Source organism: Mustela nivalis, assembly GCF_964662115.1.
Source record: "Mustela nivalis genome assembly, chromosome: 4".
Classification (NCBI taxonomy): Eukaryota; Metazoa; Chordata; class Mammalia; order Carnivora; family Mustelidae; genus Mustela; species Mustela nivalis.
Window position 1 is genome coordinate 117,210,419 of NC_139023.1, and position 18,679 is coordinate 117,229,097.

Below are 18,679 nucleotides of genomic sequence, written 5' to 3' on the forward strand. Positions count from 1 at the left end.
TGATGCTGCTTGCCAGTGGCTGGGAGAGGAGAAATGGGGAGCTATTATTTAAGGGGTACCGACTAACTTTTACAAGATAAATTTTTGCAATTTCTGGATATTGTTTACACAACTACATAAAAAGACTTAATACTACTGAACTATGCATTTAAAAATGGGTAAGATGCAAAACCCATGTGATGTGTATTTTACCACAATTTTTTTATCACAATTTTTAAAAAATAAGGACCAAACCCAAATTCCCTAGGATGGTAAGAGGAAGATCGTAGAGTCCTTTTCAAATCCTGCTCCTCTGCTTGCTCATGTGAAAGACACGGACAAGAAAAGCACTTATTTCATAGGGTTGTGGAAAAAACAAACAAAAAAAGTCCACGTAACGATGCTCGGTGCTGGTCCACAGACTTGGGCACCTGGGAATATCCCCTGCTCTCTAATGTAATAGCCTGCAAGCTGCCACCATCCTCTTCATTAAGTCTATGCCGTGGGAACAGAAGAGCCATATGGCCGTCCTCTCGGGAGAGGGGCATCTTAGAAGACAGAGGCCAGTGTGGGAGTAGATTATTTTGAGTGACAAGCAGGTATTACTTTTGTCACTGTTTCCTTTTCTCACATACAAAAAGCTTATGAGGGATGCCTGGGTGGCTCAGTTGGTTAAGCAGCTGCCTTCGGCTCAGGTCATGATCCCAGCGTCCTGGGATCGAGTCCCACATCGGGCTCCTTGCTCCGCAGGGAGCCTGCTTCTCCCTCTGACTCTTCCTTCCACTCTGTCTGCCTGTGCTCCCTCTCACTCACTCTCTCTCTGACAAATAAATAAATAAAATCTTAAAAAAAAAAAAAAAAAAAAGCTTATGAAACAGAACTCACATACAAATTTAGTATCTAATAGAACCCAACTATTTTTTATTGACTCACATGCAGTTGTAGGAAATAATACAGAGAGGGCTCTTTTACACTTTGCCCAGTTTTCCCCAGTGGTGACATTTTCTCAGACTAGAATAATAAGATCATAACCAGGATACTAACATTAATACAATCTACAAATCTTTTCCACACTTCTCCAGTTTTATTCGTACTCAATTCTGTGTATTAATTTTACCATCTGTGTAGGTTCATGTATCCACCACCACAGTCAAGGTATTGAGCAGCTGAACACCGTAAGGATTCCTCCTGCTAAACTCTTAGACTACTACTCCCCTCCCCTCCCCTTAGCCTCCAACAACCACTAATTCACCCACCATTTCTTAAATTCTGTCATTTCAAAAATGTTATATAAATAAAATCATATAGTAGGTGACCTTTTGGGATTGGATTTTTTGCCTCTCTAAATAATTCCCTGGACATTCATTCAAGTTATACAGTTACCAATAGTCTGTAGAACCCAACTCCTTTTTAAAACTGGAAAATGCACTACTGCCTAGGGGACCTATGTTTCAGAAATTTCATGCAGTAACAGCCCTTTTTCTCCTGGCCAGTTTTCACTCAAATTCCCCATAATTCTCCCTTTATGGGTTGACTGCTAGCCTTGTCACAAATGTCATAATTGGTTATAGAAAGAGAGCAGGTCAAAAGAACAAGAAACAGGGGAACTGTAGCCTTGCGTAGAGAGGAGGGATATGTAAAGAGTGCAAGCATGGGATGTGTTTTACCTATGCATCTCATTCTTCCCTCCTAGCAACATAAGGTACACAATACAACGCTCCACTTTCTTATTTTTTTTTAAAGATTTTATTTATTTATTTAACAGAGATCATAAGTAGGCAGAGAGGCAGGCAGAGAGAGAGAGAGAGAGGGAGGAGGAAACAGGCTCTCCACTGAGCAGAGAGCCCGATGCGGAGCTCGATCACAGGACCCTAGGATCATGACCTGAGCCAAAGGCAGAGGCTTTAACCCACTGAGCCACCCAGGCACCCCCAACACTCCATTTTCTTTCTTTCTTTTTTTTTTTTTTTTAAGATTTTATTTACTTATTTGACAGACAGAGATCACAAGTAGGCAGAGAAGCAGGCAGAGAGAGGGGAAGGGAAGCAGGCTCCCTGCTGAGCAGAGAGCCCGATGCGGGACTTGATCCCAGGACCCTGAGATCATGACCTGAGCCAAAGGCAATGGCTTAACCCACTGAGCCACCCAGGCGCCCAACACTCCACTTTCAACTGAAGAAATCAGGGCTTAGACAAGTTAAAAGAATTTGCCCAAGGTCACTCACCTAATTAATAATAGTACCAGTATTAGAGTGTGAGGGCAGTTTGACTTCAAAGCTATGTTCCTTTCTACAAGACTAGAGTATGAATTAAGAAATTTATGTCAATTAAGTTATAACATAAAATTATACACAGACCAAAGCCTCAAAAGTCATCCATAATTTAGACATGGCTATTGAAAATTAAACTGCTACTATAACACAGGCTACTTTGTTTTTAGAAATGAAATGCCATTAAAAATCTCTAAATCTCTGGTCATCAACAAGTGAAATATTTTTGTCATTTACACTATAAATCTTTTCCTTAATATTTACATAATTTCATTAAAATATATACAGTACCCTTTTTTTTTCTTATTGCCACTCTCTCTCTCTCTTCCCCAAAATTCAACTAATTTTTGGAAAAATGAATCCAAGATATTACCTGTTCTAAGTCAGGAAATGAATCAAATCACGCTTACCTCCATGTTCCTCTTTTCCTTAAAACAACTTTTGATTAAAGTGACAAAAATCTAAGAAGGGCAGAAAAGGAAGAGGAAGAAAAGTATTTTGTCCTTTAAAGGGGACAATAATTGGGCTGGGGTGGAGAGGCCACTTATTACACAGCCTTGTAACAAACAATAAATGTGCTGGACACCCTTAACAATGGTGATGCAAAAATGCATAATCCCGGTCTCGTCATCAAAAGTTCCCCGCTTTGTATGACAAATAGTCATAGTCATTAAATAAACAGTTACAGAGATGTGCAAGTATGACAGTAGGGGTGTGCTCTATGTTGGTCATCTAAAAGAACAGGAATAAAGTGATGGAAATAAGCGAGTGGCCTCTCTGATCACCAAGAACCCTCCACAAACTGAGACTCCATCCCCCAAGGAGAGCATCTGGAAGTAACTTCAGTATTTCAAATATTTACTTAGTGGTGAAGTGCCTGTTGGATACTTTATTAAATCACCTAATATCTGGAAATAAAGTAAATATTTAAAAGTCTTAAAACCACTGTATTAGGGGCACCTGGGTGGCTCAGTGAGTTAAGCCTCTGCCTTCAGCTCAGGTCATGGTCTCAGAGTCCTGGGATTGAGCCCCACATTGGGCTCTCTGTTCAGTAGGGAATTTGCTTCCTTCTCTCTGTCTGCCTGCCTCTCTACCTACTTGTGATCTCTGTCAAATAAATAAATAAAATCTTTAAAAAGAAAAACACTGTATTAGTATTTTTGTGTAAAAAATAATTTTGTACATTTGGTATTTTAGCTGTTCGTAATGCTCATGATGGCTAATATTAGAAAATGGGTCAACCTTTTGATTTGAGTTTAGAGTCCTTAATTGAGTGATTGATTTAGGTCTATAATTTTAAGTTAAAGGTTAGTAAGTGCAGCAGGAGAAAAGATGCTTTTTTTATTCAAACATTTACTGAATTCCAAACACTATGCTAACTAGGTTACCGGAATAAATAAAGTACAATTCCTGAACAACTCACATTTTTTTAACTGGAGACAGACACTTTTATAAATAATTACAGTTTTTGTGACAAGTGCTATAAAGTATAAGGCACAGAAGTGGCATCAAAAACACAATAACAACAACAAAAAAACAGCAATTAAAGAGAGAAAGCAGAACCAAAGCAGAGTCTCACAAAGCAACAGCAGGAAAGAGTATTTATAAAACTGACTTCTGGAAACTCAAATTCCTGTCTGTGACCTTCTTACCTGGGCACTGCCACCGAGTCTTCAGTTGTCATGAGTCCTAGTTGACCGTCACTCCCTGCGCCCCAAGAAAACAGCTGGCCCCGGTCACTGAGGGCCAGACTGTGAGACTCGCCACATGCCACATGGACAATGTGCTGATCTGCCAAAGCTCCAATTTGCTCTGAAAGAGACCAAACCAAGGAGGAAGATATAGAGCCTAGAAACAGGAATCACACAAGATTTTCTTACACAGCATTATCCTTCTAGGCAGTTTTGTTTTTCAACAAGAACCACTAAATCTGAGTATTTACAGAGATGATAAATTTCATACATTTCTACAAGTTATCAGTTCACTCCACTGGGTAGCATATACGCCTGTAGCAGCACATACATCTCAGATGTTCTGCCATGGGACTGGTGCTTCTCTCCAGGGAGAAGCCTGAAGGTTTACTATTTGGAGATACTGAACCAGAGAGGCCTGGAGGTGAGTGAGAATGAGGCATATTACTTAAAGTAGTGGGACTGAGTGAAATTCTGCCCAGGAACAATAAGACTCATTTCCCAGAGCCCTCCCTCCCTAATCCAGAAAATACCTTTTTCCCCAACATTCCAGAACACAGCCTCATACATACTGAGCAGAGAAAACGGAAAATTTCTCTAAGAAAAAAGCCCAAAAGAGAATATCCACAGATACTGACATCTGTGGGTCCTCCAAGGAAATGTCCAGCTTCCTCTGAGTTAACAAGCTTTGCCCTCACACAGCTCCACTCACGTCTTAGAACCACACTCTTAAAAATAAAGCTTTGGCAAGGTTAATTACATATGAGGAAAATGTTAACATGAAAGAAAAAGAGAAAAAAAAAACAGAATATGAACTCAGAAGATAAGGATCATGCTGGGAGCAGAAAAAAAAATTAAATTGTTAAAGAAATAGAAGATAAAGACCATTCAAACATTTGAGGAACAAAATCGCCTTAGAAAATGAAAATATGGCAGCACAAATTAAAGACAAAACCCCTTAAAAAGCAGAACGGGAAATAAGTATTGAAGAAATTCCCACAACTATATGATCAACTAATCTTCAACAAAACAGGAAAGCATATCCAATAGAAAAAGACAGTGTTCAACAAATGGTCTTGGGAAAACTGTACAGCAACAAGCAAAAGAATAAAACTGGACCATTTCCTTACACCAAAAACAAAAATAAATTCAAAATGGAAGAAAGGCTTAAATGTGAGACTGGAAACCACCAAAATCTTAGAGGAGAACACAGGCAGCAGCCACTTTGAACTTGGCCAGAGCAACTTCTTATTAGACATGTCTCTAAGGGCAAAGGAAACAAAAGCAAAAATGAACTATTGGGACTTCATCAAAATAAAAATGATCTGCACGGGGTGCCTGGGTGGCTCAGTGGGTTAAGCCTCTGCCTTCGATTCAGGTCATGATCTCAGGGTCCTCAGATGGAGCCCCGTATCAGGCTCTCTGCTCGTAGGGGACCCTGCTTCCCCCTCTCTCTCTCTGCCTGCCTCTCTGCCTATTTGTGACCTCTCTCTCTCTCTGACAAATAAATAAATAAAATATTTTTTTTTTAAAAAACCGTCTACACAATGAAGGAAATAATCAACAAAACTAAAAGGCCGTCTATAAGAACGGGAGAAGATACTTGTAAGGGACATAGCTGACAAGGGGTTAGTATCCAAAATCTATAAAGGACTTATCAAACTCAACACCCCAAAACCAAATAATCCAGTTAAGAAATGGACAGAAGATGTGAATAGATATTTTTCCAAAGAATTCAACCAGATGGCTAAGAGACACATGAAAAGATGCTCAACATCACTCATCATCAGGGAAATACAAATCAAAACCACAATGAGATACCACCTCCCACCTGTCAGAATGGCTAAAATTAACAACACAGGAAACAACAGGTGTTGGTGAAAATGCTGAGAAAGGGGAACCCTATTGCACTGTTGGTGGGAATGGAAACTGATGCAGCCAACTCTGGAAAACAGTATGGAGTTTCCTCAAAAAGTTAAAAAGAGAGCTACCCTATTATCCAGCAATTGTACTAATAGGTATTTACCCAAAGGATACAAAAATATAGATTCGAAGGGTTACATGCACCCTGATGTTTATCAACATCATTAACATTATCATCAACATCAACAACATTATCAACAATACCCAAACTTTGGAGAGATGGCCATCAACTGATAAATGGATAAAGAATAAGTGGTATACACATACAATGGAGTATTACTCAGCCTTCAAAAAAAATGAAATCTTGCCATTTGCAATGATATGGATAAAACTAGAGTGTATAATTCTAAGTGAAGTCAGTCAGTCAGAGAAAGACAAATACCATGTAATCTCACTCATACGTGGAATTTAAGAAAGAAAACAGATGAAGATATGGGAAGGGGGAGAAAAGGAGAAGGGGAAAAAACCGTAAGAGACTTAACAACAGACAACTGAGGGTTGATGGAGGGATATGGGTAGGGAATGTATATTAAAGAGGGCACTTGTTGTGATGAACCCTGGGTGTTGTATGTAAGTGATGAATCACTACTTCTACTGCAGAAACCAATATTGTACTTTATGTTAACTAATTAAAATTTAAATTAAAAAAAAAAAGAATTAAAGAAATTTTCCAAGAAATAGAACAAAAAGGCAAAGAGCAAAACAGAGAGGGTTATAAAAAAAAAAAAGAAAAAAGAAATGAGAGGTTTATTTCAAAAGGTCCCATAATGGAAAAATAAGAACTCCATAAAGAAAATGGGGAAAACACAAGGTAAAACATTTCAAAGAAGAAACACAAGAAATGTTCTCAGTAGGACTTAAATTTCACATTGATAGGACCTATGAAGGACTCGGAATAATGACTGATGAAAGACCTACTTCAGAGGACTTCATCCTGAAATTCTAGAACACCAAAAAATACTCTTAAAAGCTTCTAGAAAGGAAAACAGTTTATACACAACAGAACAGGAATCAGAATGGCATTAGATTTCTCAGAAGCAATACTGAAAACTAGAAGATAATGGAGCAATGCCTTCACAGTTCTGAAGGAAAATGACTTCCAACAGAGAATTCTATACCTAACTAACCATGAATCAAATGTGAGGAGAGAGGGGAAAAAAAATAATTTTCAGGCATGTAAAGCTCTCAAAATATTTTACCTCCAAAGCTGCCTCTTTCAGAAAGTTACCATAAGATAATGCCTCCTAAACAAAGGAAGATTCAGGATCCAAGAAACAGAAATCTTACATTAACAAGAGGTGAAGAACATTTCCAAAACAGCTATTATGTAGCAAGTCCATGAGAGGCAAAGTTGAAGGAATGTCTCCAAGGTGAAAAGTGAAATACAATCTGATGAGTTTTATATTGTTACGACTTTTACAATTCTGTCAGAAAATACAGAAGTTACAATGCAAAAGAAAAAAAAAAGATACTTAACTCCAGAAAACAAATAAGATGTTTTATAGGAAATAAAAGCAATCATTGAACACAGAACCAAAATAACCAAATAAATATAATTTGCATAATCAAAAACTTAATTGTCAATTGATTTAAGCAATCAATTATTGGTGAAAGGATGAGCATCTAAGGGTGAGGAAGAGGAAAGAGTAGGCGGAGAATATAAAGGAATGCTAAACCTCCCCAGCATCTCTACACTACGTCCAATATTGAAAAAAAATCAATAAACAGCATTATAAGCATGTCATTTAGAAAAGGTAAATATTAAAAGAAAGCTAAAATTGTTGACAGAAATGGTCTCTGAGGGGGAGGGGGGTTGGGAGAAGGGGGGGTGGGGTTATGGACATTGGGGAGGGTATGTGCTTTGGTGAGTGCTGTGAAGTGTGTAAACCTGGTGATTCACAGACCTGTACCCCTGGGGATAAAAATATATGTTTATAAAAAATAAAAAAATTTAAAAAAAAACAAAGAAAAAAGAAATGGTCTCTGCTACGGAGACTGCAGGGGAGGCAGTGAGCTTCTGTTTGACCTAAAGATAGCTGGTATAAATTTATTACTTGGAAACAAAAACAAATTTTTTTAATTAAGCAACCAAAAATATGCTCATGTCTGAGAAATCTCCTAAAGATGCTCTAACTCCTATAGTTCCTATTGCCCTACTTCTTTAACCTCTACTCACTATTGGGCCCTACAACCCAACTCAGCTTTGCCTCCCACACTAGAACAGTCCTGTCTTTACTTTGGAATAAGGTAAGAAACTCCTACCTCGGGTGATTCAGACTCTACTTCTCTGATCAAATATCCACCTTGTACCACAGTTCCAGGATTTGGGCAGCTTTTACGGCCTCCTGGGCCTGGGTACCTGGCCTAACACGTGAGCCATGACTGAGGCCTGTCCCCTAATACCTGACTTCCTATGCCAACCATTAGCCTTTCCTGCCTGGATGTTAACATTCAGCCTGATGTGATACTAGTAAGTTTCTCCACTGTCTGGCAGGACACTCTACCTGATCTGACACTATTTTCTTGCCTCAAAACCTATCAGTACCATTCCTTTTGATCTTGTTTACCACAGCTCAACAGCCTCAAAAAGGGCATATCTCGATTCCAAGTACCATTTACTCCCGATCTGGTCAAACCTAAGACAAATCAGTTCCCGCCCCACCATGTATTAGCCATCTAAACAGATATCCAGCCCCCGCTGCCACAACAAGACCTGCGGCCCCAAAGGCAACATTCCATCAGGGAAAGATGCGTGAAGAATCAAACCGGTGACTGCACCAAGTGCAACTTGTTTTGCTTCTTCTAGCCAGAAAATTAAGCTCATCAGATTCAGACTGGGGATCTGTTACAGTGAAATTATAATCCCTCTTGTAGAACCCACTCCCTAGGTCAGGCCAATGTGGGAATGAAGGCTTCATCCACAATTCTCCCTGAACACCCCCCTGCTCCAGTGGGAAGTCACGCTCAGACTACAGTGCACATTTTCACACACAGTCTCTCTGGTTCATTCTGTCAAGACTCTATGCTATATTTTGCAGATCATGACAGAATCTCAACCCACACATTAAAATAATTAAACACACTGAAGAAATATTTGGCATTTTTTGAGGATAAAAAGTATATTTTCTCTCTGATCCTCTCATAGCAACCCTTTCAAGTCTTTAACAGTCTTTAGCTATGTTCTCAACTTGGAACGCACCAAGATAATCAGGCAGACGGGAGCAAATGAGGGGTGCTGCTTAGAGCAAGTCAGCAGGTCAGGTGGGCTTACATTATTATGACGATTTCTACTTGACTTCTGAACCCACCGAATTTTTAATGTATTTTTGGGTTAACAGTGAATTGGGCATTGAACCACCAAAGGACAGTAACATTGAAGGATGGTACGAGCCTAGAGGGTAGATGCATGGTGCCAACACTTAATCTTGCAACAACCCTGTGAGGCAGGGTTGTAATAAGCCCCATCTCAGAAGACATATGTAATTTGGCCAAGATTCACAACTAATGAGTGGAGGAACTAAAACTGGATCCCAGGTCCTTCTGACTTCAGAACCCATTGTACCTACTAGGCTGTATTATATTCTGTCGTGGAAAAAGATTAGACAGTTATGAAACTGGTAAAAGTTAACAGTGAAGTGATTAGCCTACATAGGAAAAATGGGAAATGGACACTTTCTCCTCATTGTTCAGATGAGAAATACAGTCAGTAGTTTGCAGTTTGGATGGAAAGCAAGAAGAATATACAAAATTAGTGCTCCATATTTGCTCCTAAATTTTTAACTAATAAAACAATAATAAATTAAAGATTTTTATTTATTTATTTAACAGAGAGAGATCACAAGTAGGCAGAGAGGCAGGCAAAGAGAGAGGAGGAAGCAGGCTCCCTGCTGAGCAGAGAGCCCGACGCGGACTCGATCCCAGGACCCTGAGATCATGACCTGAGCCAAAGGCAGCAGCTTAACCCACTGAGCCACCCAGGTGCCCCAAAACAATAATAAATTAAATGTCAGCAGTTTGTATGGCAAAAGGGATTAAACTAAAAAAAAGGGGGGGGGGATTAAACTCTCATTACTCAAATGTCTCTTTTCTGAGTTTCCCCAAACTGTTTACCCAAAGATTGCACTTTTAAGAGTAGAAAACAAAAGCAGGGCCATCCTGTGAGAAATGTTGTGCTTTGCCCTACCATCCTGTGGATTTTGAGTCCTCACATTCACCCAACCCCCGCCCCCCCCCTTCCTGTTTCCCACTGAACTCGCCCTAGTGCCCACCCTGCCTCTCTCTGCTACATTTGCTATCCCCTGGTAGTGTCCCCCAGCACTACCAACCCATTCTGAGGGGTGCAACTGACTTTCACTGAAGCTCTGGGATGAGAGAAATAAACACTAGCTCAGCAAACCACTCAAAATAAAACATCATCCAAATTCTCCTCCAGATCCCCAAAAAAGAATTTCCTAGATTCTCCTCCCAGAGTCCCCTGTCTTCCTGTAACATGACTAGGCTCTCTCTCCATTGTTTGCTTCTCTATCTGTCTTGTCCTAAGCCATATTCTAAATACTTTCATAATTATTCTCATCTAAACATTTGGGAGACGGGGAGTCTGGGCTATGTTCAGTGGAATCTCAACTCTGTAATACAGCTCACACTTTAAAGTGATTTCCTACACCCCCAATAAAAGAGATCTCTCCACAACAGGAATTATGTCCTGTTTCTGAGCCAAGACATTCAAACCAGAGTCAGTTTTTCAAAAACAAATTTTTTTATTCATTGTACAGTAAAACTGATCTTTTATTATGTACAAGCCTATGATTTTAGACATATGTCACAAAGAAAATATGGAACAGTTCTATCACTCAAAAAAAAAAGTCCCTTGGTCACACACTCTCCTCACCCCTAGCTCCTGGCAACCACGAATCTGTTTTCTAGCGCTATAGTTTTGTATTTTCAATACTGCCACATAATGGAATCCTATAGTTTCTAACCTTTCAAGACTGGATTCTTTCACTAAATGTAATGCCTGGAAGACTCATCCGATATATTTGGACTTTTGATCTACATGCCAGCGCAGGAATGGGGGGAGAGGCAAAGGCAGAGGGAGAAGCAGTCTCCTGCTTAGCAGGGAGTCCATCACAGGGCTCAATCCCAGAACTCTGAGATCATGATCTGAGCTGATGGCAGATGCTTAACCAACTGAGCCACTCCGGTGCCCCTTTCCCGGGTTTTCATATGCTCTTATTTATATTTTCTGGAAAATGTTGACAGCTGTGTTGTAGTTTTCAAAGCTTCTGCATTGCCATTCACATGTGTGCCCTGTGTGCACCACAAAGAGGCCCGTCTGGAATGTGAGTGGTGGTCTGTGTTCAGTTCAGTTCTTAGAGTCATTTACATGCTAAGTAGGATAAGATCTGCATATAAATAGCTCAGGGATGAGCCCAGCAGTTCACAGATGACTATATGCAGTTGCTTTCCAAAGGTCCTCCTTCCCTGAAGTCTGTGAAATCAGCCCAACATGTTCAGGTTTCCTGGGGCTCCTTTGCTGCTCTCTAGCCTATATACTGAACTTCCACAGCTGTGCCTGCCTCTGGGCCAAATGGCCGGAGGACCGGAGACGGGACATGGGAAACTACATGGCAATCCAGTGGTACTTTGAATTCTGGCCTTCTTTCCCAATCCAACCACCATCATTTGCTCTTCAAAGCCCTCAAATAGCTACTCCATGCCTTCTGTCCAGGTTTCACTGTTGCCTTCAGCAGAAGAGAGAGAAAAAAGTATGCTTACCCCCTCCTTCTTGAAACTGGAAACCCAGAGCCAGAATTTTAAAATAACATTTTTTTCCTGTACATGTGGGCCTTTTTGTTTTGTTTTTGTTTGTTTTATATTTTAGTTAATCAGGAAAAGTCCACAAGTTGGTTAAATTAAAAAAAAAAAAAAAACCCAAAGGCACATCTCTCCCACAAATGCTCCAACTAAAATTATAGTTAATCTTCCTCTACAGTGAAGTGCTGGATTCCTGGAGACAGGCAGCATCTCTGAGTGGCTGATACTCCATTTAAATTATCCAGGAATATCAAATGTTTATTTGCTTAATCCTATGTATGACTGTCCAAGTTCAAACAACCATTAAACCAAATCTTTGCAACTGAAGAATGAGAAAAAAAGATCAGGTATAATAGAGTTCAGAGTAGTATTTCTCAGTTCAGAGACAGGTGATTTTACCTTGGGCTTTAGCGTTCATATACAACCCTCTCCGCCAAAACAATGACTACAAGATGATGATGATGATGATGAAACCACTTACACACTCTGAAGAATGCTTCTGAGAATATTTTCTTCTCAAAGCCATAAATTTCAAATTACCATGTATGCTTTCAGATGCAATAAACCAGATACACTAAGGTGCCTGGAACATATGGAGGCCTGTCGCAGGCAATGGGAGGGAAGAAGACTGTGTTCGTGAGTCACTAGCACTACCACCAGTCAGAATAAGATTAGCTGCAGTGACTCAGTTATTTTCAGGAACTCAGAACTGTCAATCATGGCATAATCTGATGCTTTAAAAGGATTTTAATAGAGGGGCATGGCTCTGGTTCAAGATGGCCAGGTAAGAAGACTGTGAAATCACTTCCTGCACAGAACACACCAAAGCCACACCTATTTATAGAGCAATTCCTTCTGAAGAAGAACCAAGGGCTGACTCAACAGCTTCAGCACATCAGAAGATAGACCACACAGAGAACAGCAAGAAAGAGAGGAAACAGTAACAAAGGGAACCACCACCCCAACACTGTGAACTGCAGTGGGGACAGATAGTCCCCAAATAGAGGGACCGTGGGCAGATTTGTCTACCATGGGGCACAGGAAAAAGCCTCGGTTTAAAAGACCAACTAGGACATAAAAGATCAGCTCTAGAACTGCACCAAATGGTGGGAGAACTGCTGGAACTCTCTCTCCAGGTCTGAGGGATAGGAGAGCCCCATGGTTTACATTCCTCTTCCACCTTGAAAGCATGGATGAGAACAAGGTCCAGGCACCCTGAGTAGCCTAATGCCTCAGCAAGCCCCAGACCCCTAACCCACACCAGCCCCAGCCATCCCACTAAGGTGGCCCCAGCATACAACACCATGAGACCCCTGATCAGAGCTCATTATAGCTCCAGCCAGTGCACCAAGAGAACACAGGCACAAAGTACCTTAGGACACCCCAGGCCTGCACTAGTTTGGCCTCAGATGACTAAGGTTCCCCTGATGCACACTGCTCCAACATCCTGGCTTTGGCTAGCTTTGGCTCTGGCCACCCCACACCCACCACATGGAACACCCCAGAACCCCAGGTCATGCCTGCCTCTGTTCCAGCTGCCCTACCAGGGCACCCTCTGCATGGAATGACTGAGGAGCCCACAGCCCATACCCTACCTTGTCTCCAGTCACTCTACCAGGATGTCCAGGATGTCCCCTGTATAGAGTGCCCTGGAACATCCTGGCCCACATCAACCTTGGCTCCATTTGCCCCACCTCCTATGTCCCCTATTCTGGGCACCCCAGAATCCCCCAGCTTATACCCACTTCAGCTTTAGCAAGTCCTGCCAAGGCAACTTCTATACAGAGAGACAAAGGACAACACAATCACACCCAATTCAGCTCTGACCATCCCACTAGGGCAGCCTCAGCACAGAGTGCCCTTGGTCTGCAAGCCCATGCCACCCACAGTTTCAGCGGACAAGCAAAGTCACCAGGCACACACAGTCTACACAGGGCTGACCATACACAAGGCTATTCCTTCAAGTTCAGAAGTAGCTGTTCTGCCTAACCCATACAAACAAACACAAAAATCAAGCAAAATGAGGAGACAGAGGAATATGCTCCAAATGAAAGAACAAAACAAAAACCTTAGACAAAGAACAAAATGGAGATAAGCAACATGCCTGATAAAGAGTTTAAAGTAATGGTCATAAAGATGCTCACCGGACTGGAGAGGAAAATGTAGGAACTCACTGAGAACGTCAACAAAGAGATAAAAAATATAAAAAATAATGAATAAGAGCTGAAGAATACAGTAACTGAAATGAAAAGTACACTAAAGGGAATCAACAGATGAGCAGAGAGAGAAGAGAGCAGTGACCTGGAAGACAGAGAAATCAAAAGTATCCAAGTGGAACAACAACAGAAAGTATTTTTTAAAAACTGAGGAGGAGTGGGGAAGGGGGGGGGGGGGGCGTGTTCCTGGCTGGCTCAGTGGGTAAAGCATACAAATCTCAATTATGGGGTTGTGAGTTTGAACCCCACACTGGGTGGAGAATTTACTTTTAATGAAGCTGAAGTTCTACTAACACACTATTTGTTCATTAGAACAACTCCTCTGATACTATCATTACCTGCAGGGAAAATAAAGTAATGAAAACCATCACCAATAACCAAGTTTTGTCTCTCTATATTCATATACAATTAAACTGTTACTTTAAAAAAAATAATAAATGTGGATAGGTTAAAGAAGAATTTAAAAAATACATGGAAACAATGAAAATGAAGATACAAATCCCCAAATCTTTGGGATGCTCTCGAAATAACTCTAAGAGGGAAATTTACAGCAATGCAGGACTACCTCAAGAAACAAGAAAAATCACAAATAAATAATGTAACGCTATACCTAAAGCAACTAGAAAAAGAAGAATAAACAAAACCCAAGGGCATGAGAAAGAAGAAAAATAATAAAGATAAGAGGGGTGCCTGAGTGGCTCAGTGGGTTAAAGCCTCTGCCTTCAGCTCAGGTCATGGTCCCAGGGTCCTGGGATTGAGCCATGAATCTGTTCAGCAGAGAGCCTGCTTCCTCCTCTCTCTCATCCTCTCTCTCTCTGCCTGACTCTCTGCCTACTTGTGATCTCTCTCTGTCAAATAAATAAATAAAATCTTTTAAAAAAAATTACATGAAAAATAATAAAACATCTAAGAATAAATTTAACTAAGGAAGGAAAAGACCTATCTTCTGAAAACTATAAAATAATGATGAAAGAAATTGAAAATGACACAAACAACTGGGAATATATACCATGTTTATGAACTGGAAGAATACTGTTAAAATGTCCATACTACACAAAGCAATCTACAGTTTTGATGGAATTCCTATCAAAACACCAAGAGCATTTTTCACAGAACTAGAATTTTTATGGAACCACAAAAGACCTCAAATAGCCAAAGGAATCTTGAGAAGGAAGAACAAAGTTAGAGGTATCACAACCCCAAATTTCAAGATACAACAAAGCTGTAGTAGTAACCAAAACAATATGGTACTGGCCTCAAAAACAGATACATAGGTCAATAGAACAGAACAGAGAACCCAGAAATAAACCCATGCTTATATGGGGTCAATTTAATCAAAAGAGGCAAAAATATACAATGGGGAAAACACGGTGTCTTCAATAAATGGTGCTGGGAAAATTGGACAATATTCAAAGAATGAAAATAGACCACTTTCTTACACCATACACAAAAAGTAACTGAAAATGGATTAAAAACCTGAATATAAGACCTGAAACCATAAAACTCCTAGTAGAAAACATAATTTCTTTGACATTGGCTTTAGTAACATTTTTCTAAATATGTCTGCTAAAGACAAGGTAAACAAAATAAAAAATAAACTGTTGAGACTACACCGAAATAAAAAGCTTTTGCACAGCAAAGGGAACCATCAATTAAACAACAAGCAATCTACTGACTAGAAGAAGATATTTGCAAGTGATATATCCAGTAAGGGGTTAATATTCAAAATATATAAAGAACTTATACAACTCAATATCAAAAAATAAATAATCTGATTTAACATGGGCAGAGGACCTGAATAGACATTTTTCCAAAAAAGACCTACAGATGCAAACAAAAACATGAAAAAATGCTCAATATCACCAATCATCAGGAAAATGCAAACCAAAACCACAATAAGATAACACCTTACAAGGGTGCTTGGGTAACTCAGTTGTTAAGTGTCTGCTTTTGGCTCAGGTCATAATCCCAGAGTCCTGTGATCGAGCCCTCAGGATGACTGCTTCTCCCTCTCCTACTTCCCCTGCTTATGTTCCCTCTCTCACTACTTCTCTCTCACTGTGAAATAAATAAATAAAATTAAAAAAAAAAAAAAAGATATCACCTTATACCTTCAGAATAGCTAGAATCAGTAAGACAAAAAAGAACAAACATTGGTGAGGATATGGAGAAAAAGGAACACTTGTGCACAATAGGAATGTAAACTGGTGCAGCCATTATGGTAAATAGTATACAGTTCCTCAAAAAATTAAAAACAGAAATTCTATATGATTAAATCATTCTACTACTATGTCTTTACCCAAAGAAAACAAAAACACTGATAAGATACACGCATCCCACAGCATTATTTCCAAGAGCCAACTACAGAAGCAATCCAACTATCCACTAACAGATGAATGGATAAAGAAGATGTGGTATATAGGTACTGGGGAATACTACTGAGCCATCAAAAATGACATCCTGCCATCTGTGACAACACTGATGGACCTAGACGGAACAATGCTAAATGAAGTAAGTCAGACAAAGACAAACACCATACGGTTTCATTTACATGTGGAATCTAAAAAATAAAACTAAAAAACAGAGATAAACCCATAAAAAGAGAAAACACACTGGTGGTTGCCAGAGGCAAGGTGTAGAAGGATGGGAAATGGATGAAGGGGAATGGGAAATAACAGGTTCCCAGTTACAGAATGAGTAAGTCATGGGAATAAAAGGTTTTGTATTTGTATAAATGTATCCTAAAGGAATAGCGTACACTGCATTAGTATTAACAGAAAAAAAAATTAGAAGTAAAGTGGGATTATATGCTATGAATAGAAATATGCAGTCATTAAAAAGGCTGATACAGATCAGTATAAACAATCGTCATAAAAATACTCATGAGACATAAAATGGAAAAGAAGGGTTACAAAGAAGTAATATGATATGACTACATTTTTAAAAATTACACTGTGTTTTAAATACTGGAAGGATATATTTCAGACCAGTAACTGTTTTTTGTTCAGGATAGTAGAATTAAAGAGTATTTTTTATTTGTTTTTTTATAGGTATTTAAATTGTGAGCAATATACATAGACTACTTAAGTAGTATGAAAAAAAGCTAAAGCTTCTTAACTTCCTTACCACTTCCCTGTCCTAGTCACTTTCTTTTTCAACAATTCAAATCCTTTCCCTTTAATGTGACTTAACAATAGGAGACCATTTCCAAGCTTGCAGGTTATTTTTCCAATTCTAGACTGTGTGCTACCTTATAAACAATAAATGTAAAAATGTATAATCATAATGCAAGATAAAATGCTCCTGGAGGGGCTTCCTAAAGATACTTAATCCCACTGATTTTTATAGATTTGGATAAAATTTTATCACAGCAGGTGAAACACCTCTGTATCGAGATCCCTCTACTTTATATTTAAAATGGCAGTCTTGGGGGCACCTGGGTGGCTCAGTGGGTTAAACCTCTGCCTCCGGCTCAGGTCATGATCTCAGGGTCCTGGGATGGAGTCCCCACATTGGGCTCTCTGCTCAGCAGAGGGCCTGCTTCCTCCTCTCTTTATCTCTCTGCCTGCCTCTCTGCCTGCTTGTGATCTCTCTCTGTCAAATAAATAAATAAAATCGTTAAAAAAATAAAAAATAAAAAAAAATAAATTGGCAGTCTTCTGTCCATTTTTTCTTAAACACATCTGTGTAAAAACTCCAATCAAACAAAGGTAGACTGCATTGATGTGCAAGACCCAACTATATGCGGTCTTTAAAACACCCACTTCCAGGGTGCCTGGGTGGCTCAGTGGGTTAAAGCCTCTGCCTTCCACTCAGGTCATGATCCCAGGGTCCTTGAGCCCTGCATGGGCTCTCTGCTCAGCAGGGAGACTGCTCCGTCCTCTCTCCCTGCCTGTCTCTCTGCCTGCTTGTGATCTCTGTCTGTCAAATAAATAAATAAAATCTTAAAAAAAATAAAAATAAAACACCCACTTCAAACATAAAGGCACAGAAAAATGAGAAGTAAATGGATGGGGAAAATACATCATACTAACACTAATCAAAAGAAAGCTGAAGCTACTATATTCATATCAGGTAAGGTAGACTTCAAAGCAGTGAATACTTTATCAGGGATAAAGAATGACATTTTATGACATTAAAAGGAACAATTCATCAAGAACCTAATAATCTTCAATGTGTAAATACCTAATAACACAGTTCCAAAATATCTGTAGCAAAACTTAGAGAGCAAAAAGAATAAGCAAATAAACAATGATAGTTAAAGATATAAACATTGTATTCTCACTACTGCATAGGACAGGCAGACACAAAATCAGTAAATATATAGACTACTTAACAACACTATCAGCCAACTTGACCTAATTGATATTTATAAAATACTCTACACATCAACAGCAAAGTACACATTCATTCCAACTGCACACAGAACATTCACCAAAATAGACCATATTTGGGGCTATAATACAAATCTAAATAATTTTAAGAGGCCTGGAATCATACAAAATATGTACTCTGAGCATAGAATATTAAACTAGAAATCATTAATGAAAAATGTCAGTAAAATATCCATGTATTTGGATATTAAACTACATACTCTAAATAATTCATAGGTCAAAAAAGAAATCATAAGGGAAATTATTACAAAGTATTTTGAATACTACATAAGAACAGATCCAGTGAAAATCTGTAGAATACTACTAAATAAAGTGAAGCTTAAAAGGAAATTTTTAGCATGAAATGCTTATTAGAAAAGATTTTTTTTTTTTTTAAGATTTTTTGACAGAGGG

At 39.3% G+C, this 18,679-nt stretch overlaps 1 protein-coding gene across 2 annotated transcripts in view; it reads right to left on the minus strand.

Moving 5' to 3' along the window:
* The window catches only part of HERC3 (HECT and RLD domain containing E3 ubiquitin protein ligase 3), a 122,363-nt gene that overhangs the window by 65,484 nt on the left and 38,200 nt on the right, over positions 1-18,679 (minus strand). For both annotated transcript variants that reach the window (XR_014310591.1, XM_082726603.1), the window contains exon 4: positions 3,901-4,060. Coding sequence is in view for 1 of the 2 variants with exons in the window: in XM_082726603.1 (XP_082582729.1) it covers positions 3,901-4,060 (160 nt within the window). In the remaining variant the exon portion in view is untranslated. The remainder of the gene's footprint in view (positions 1-3,900; positions 4,061-18,679) is intronic.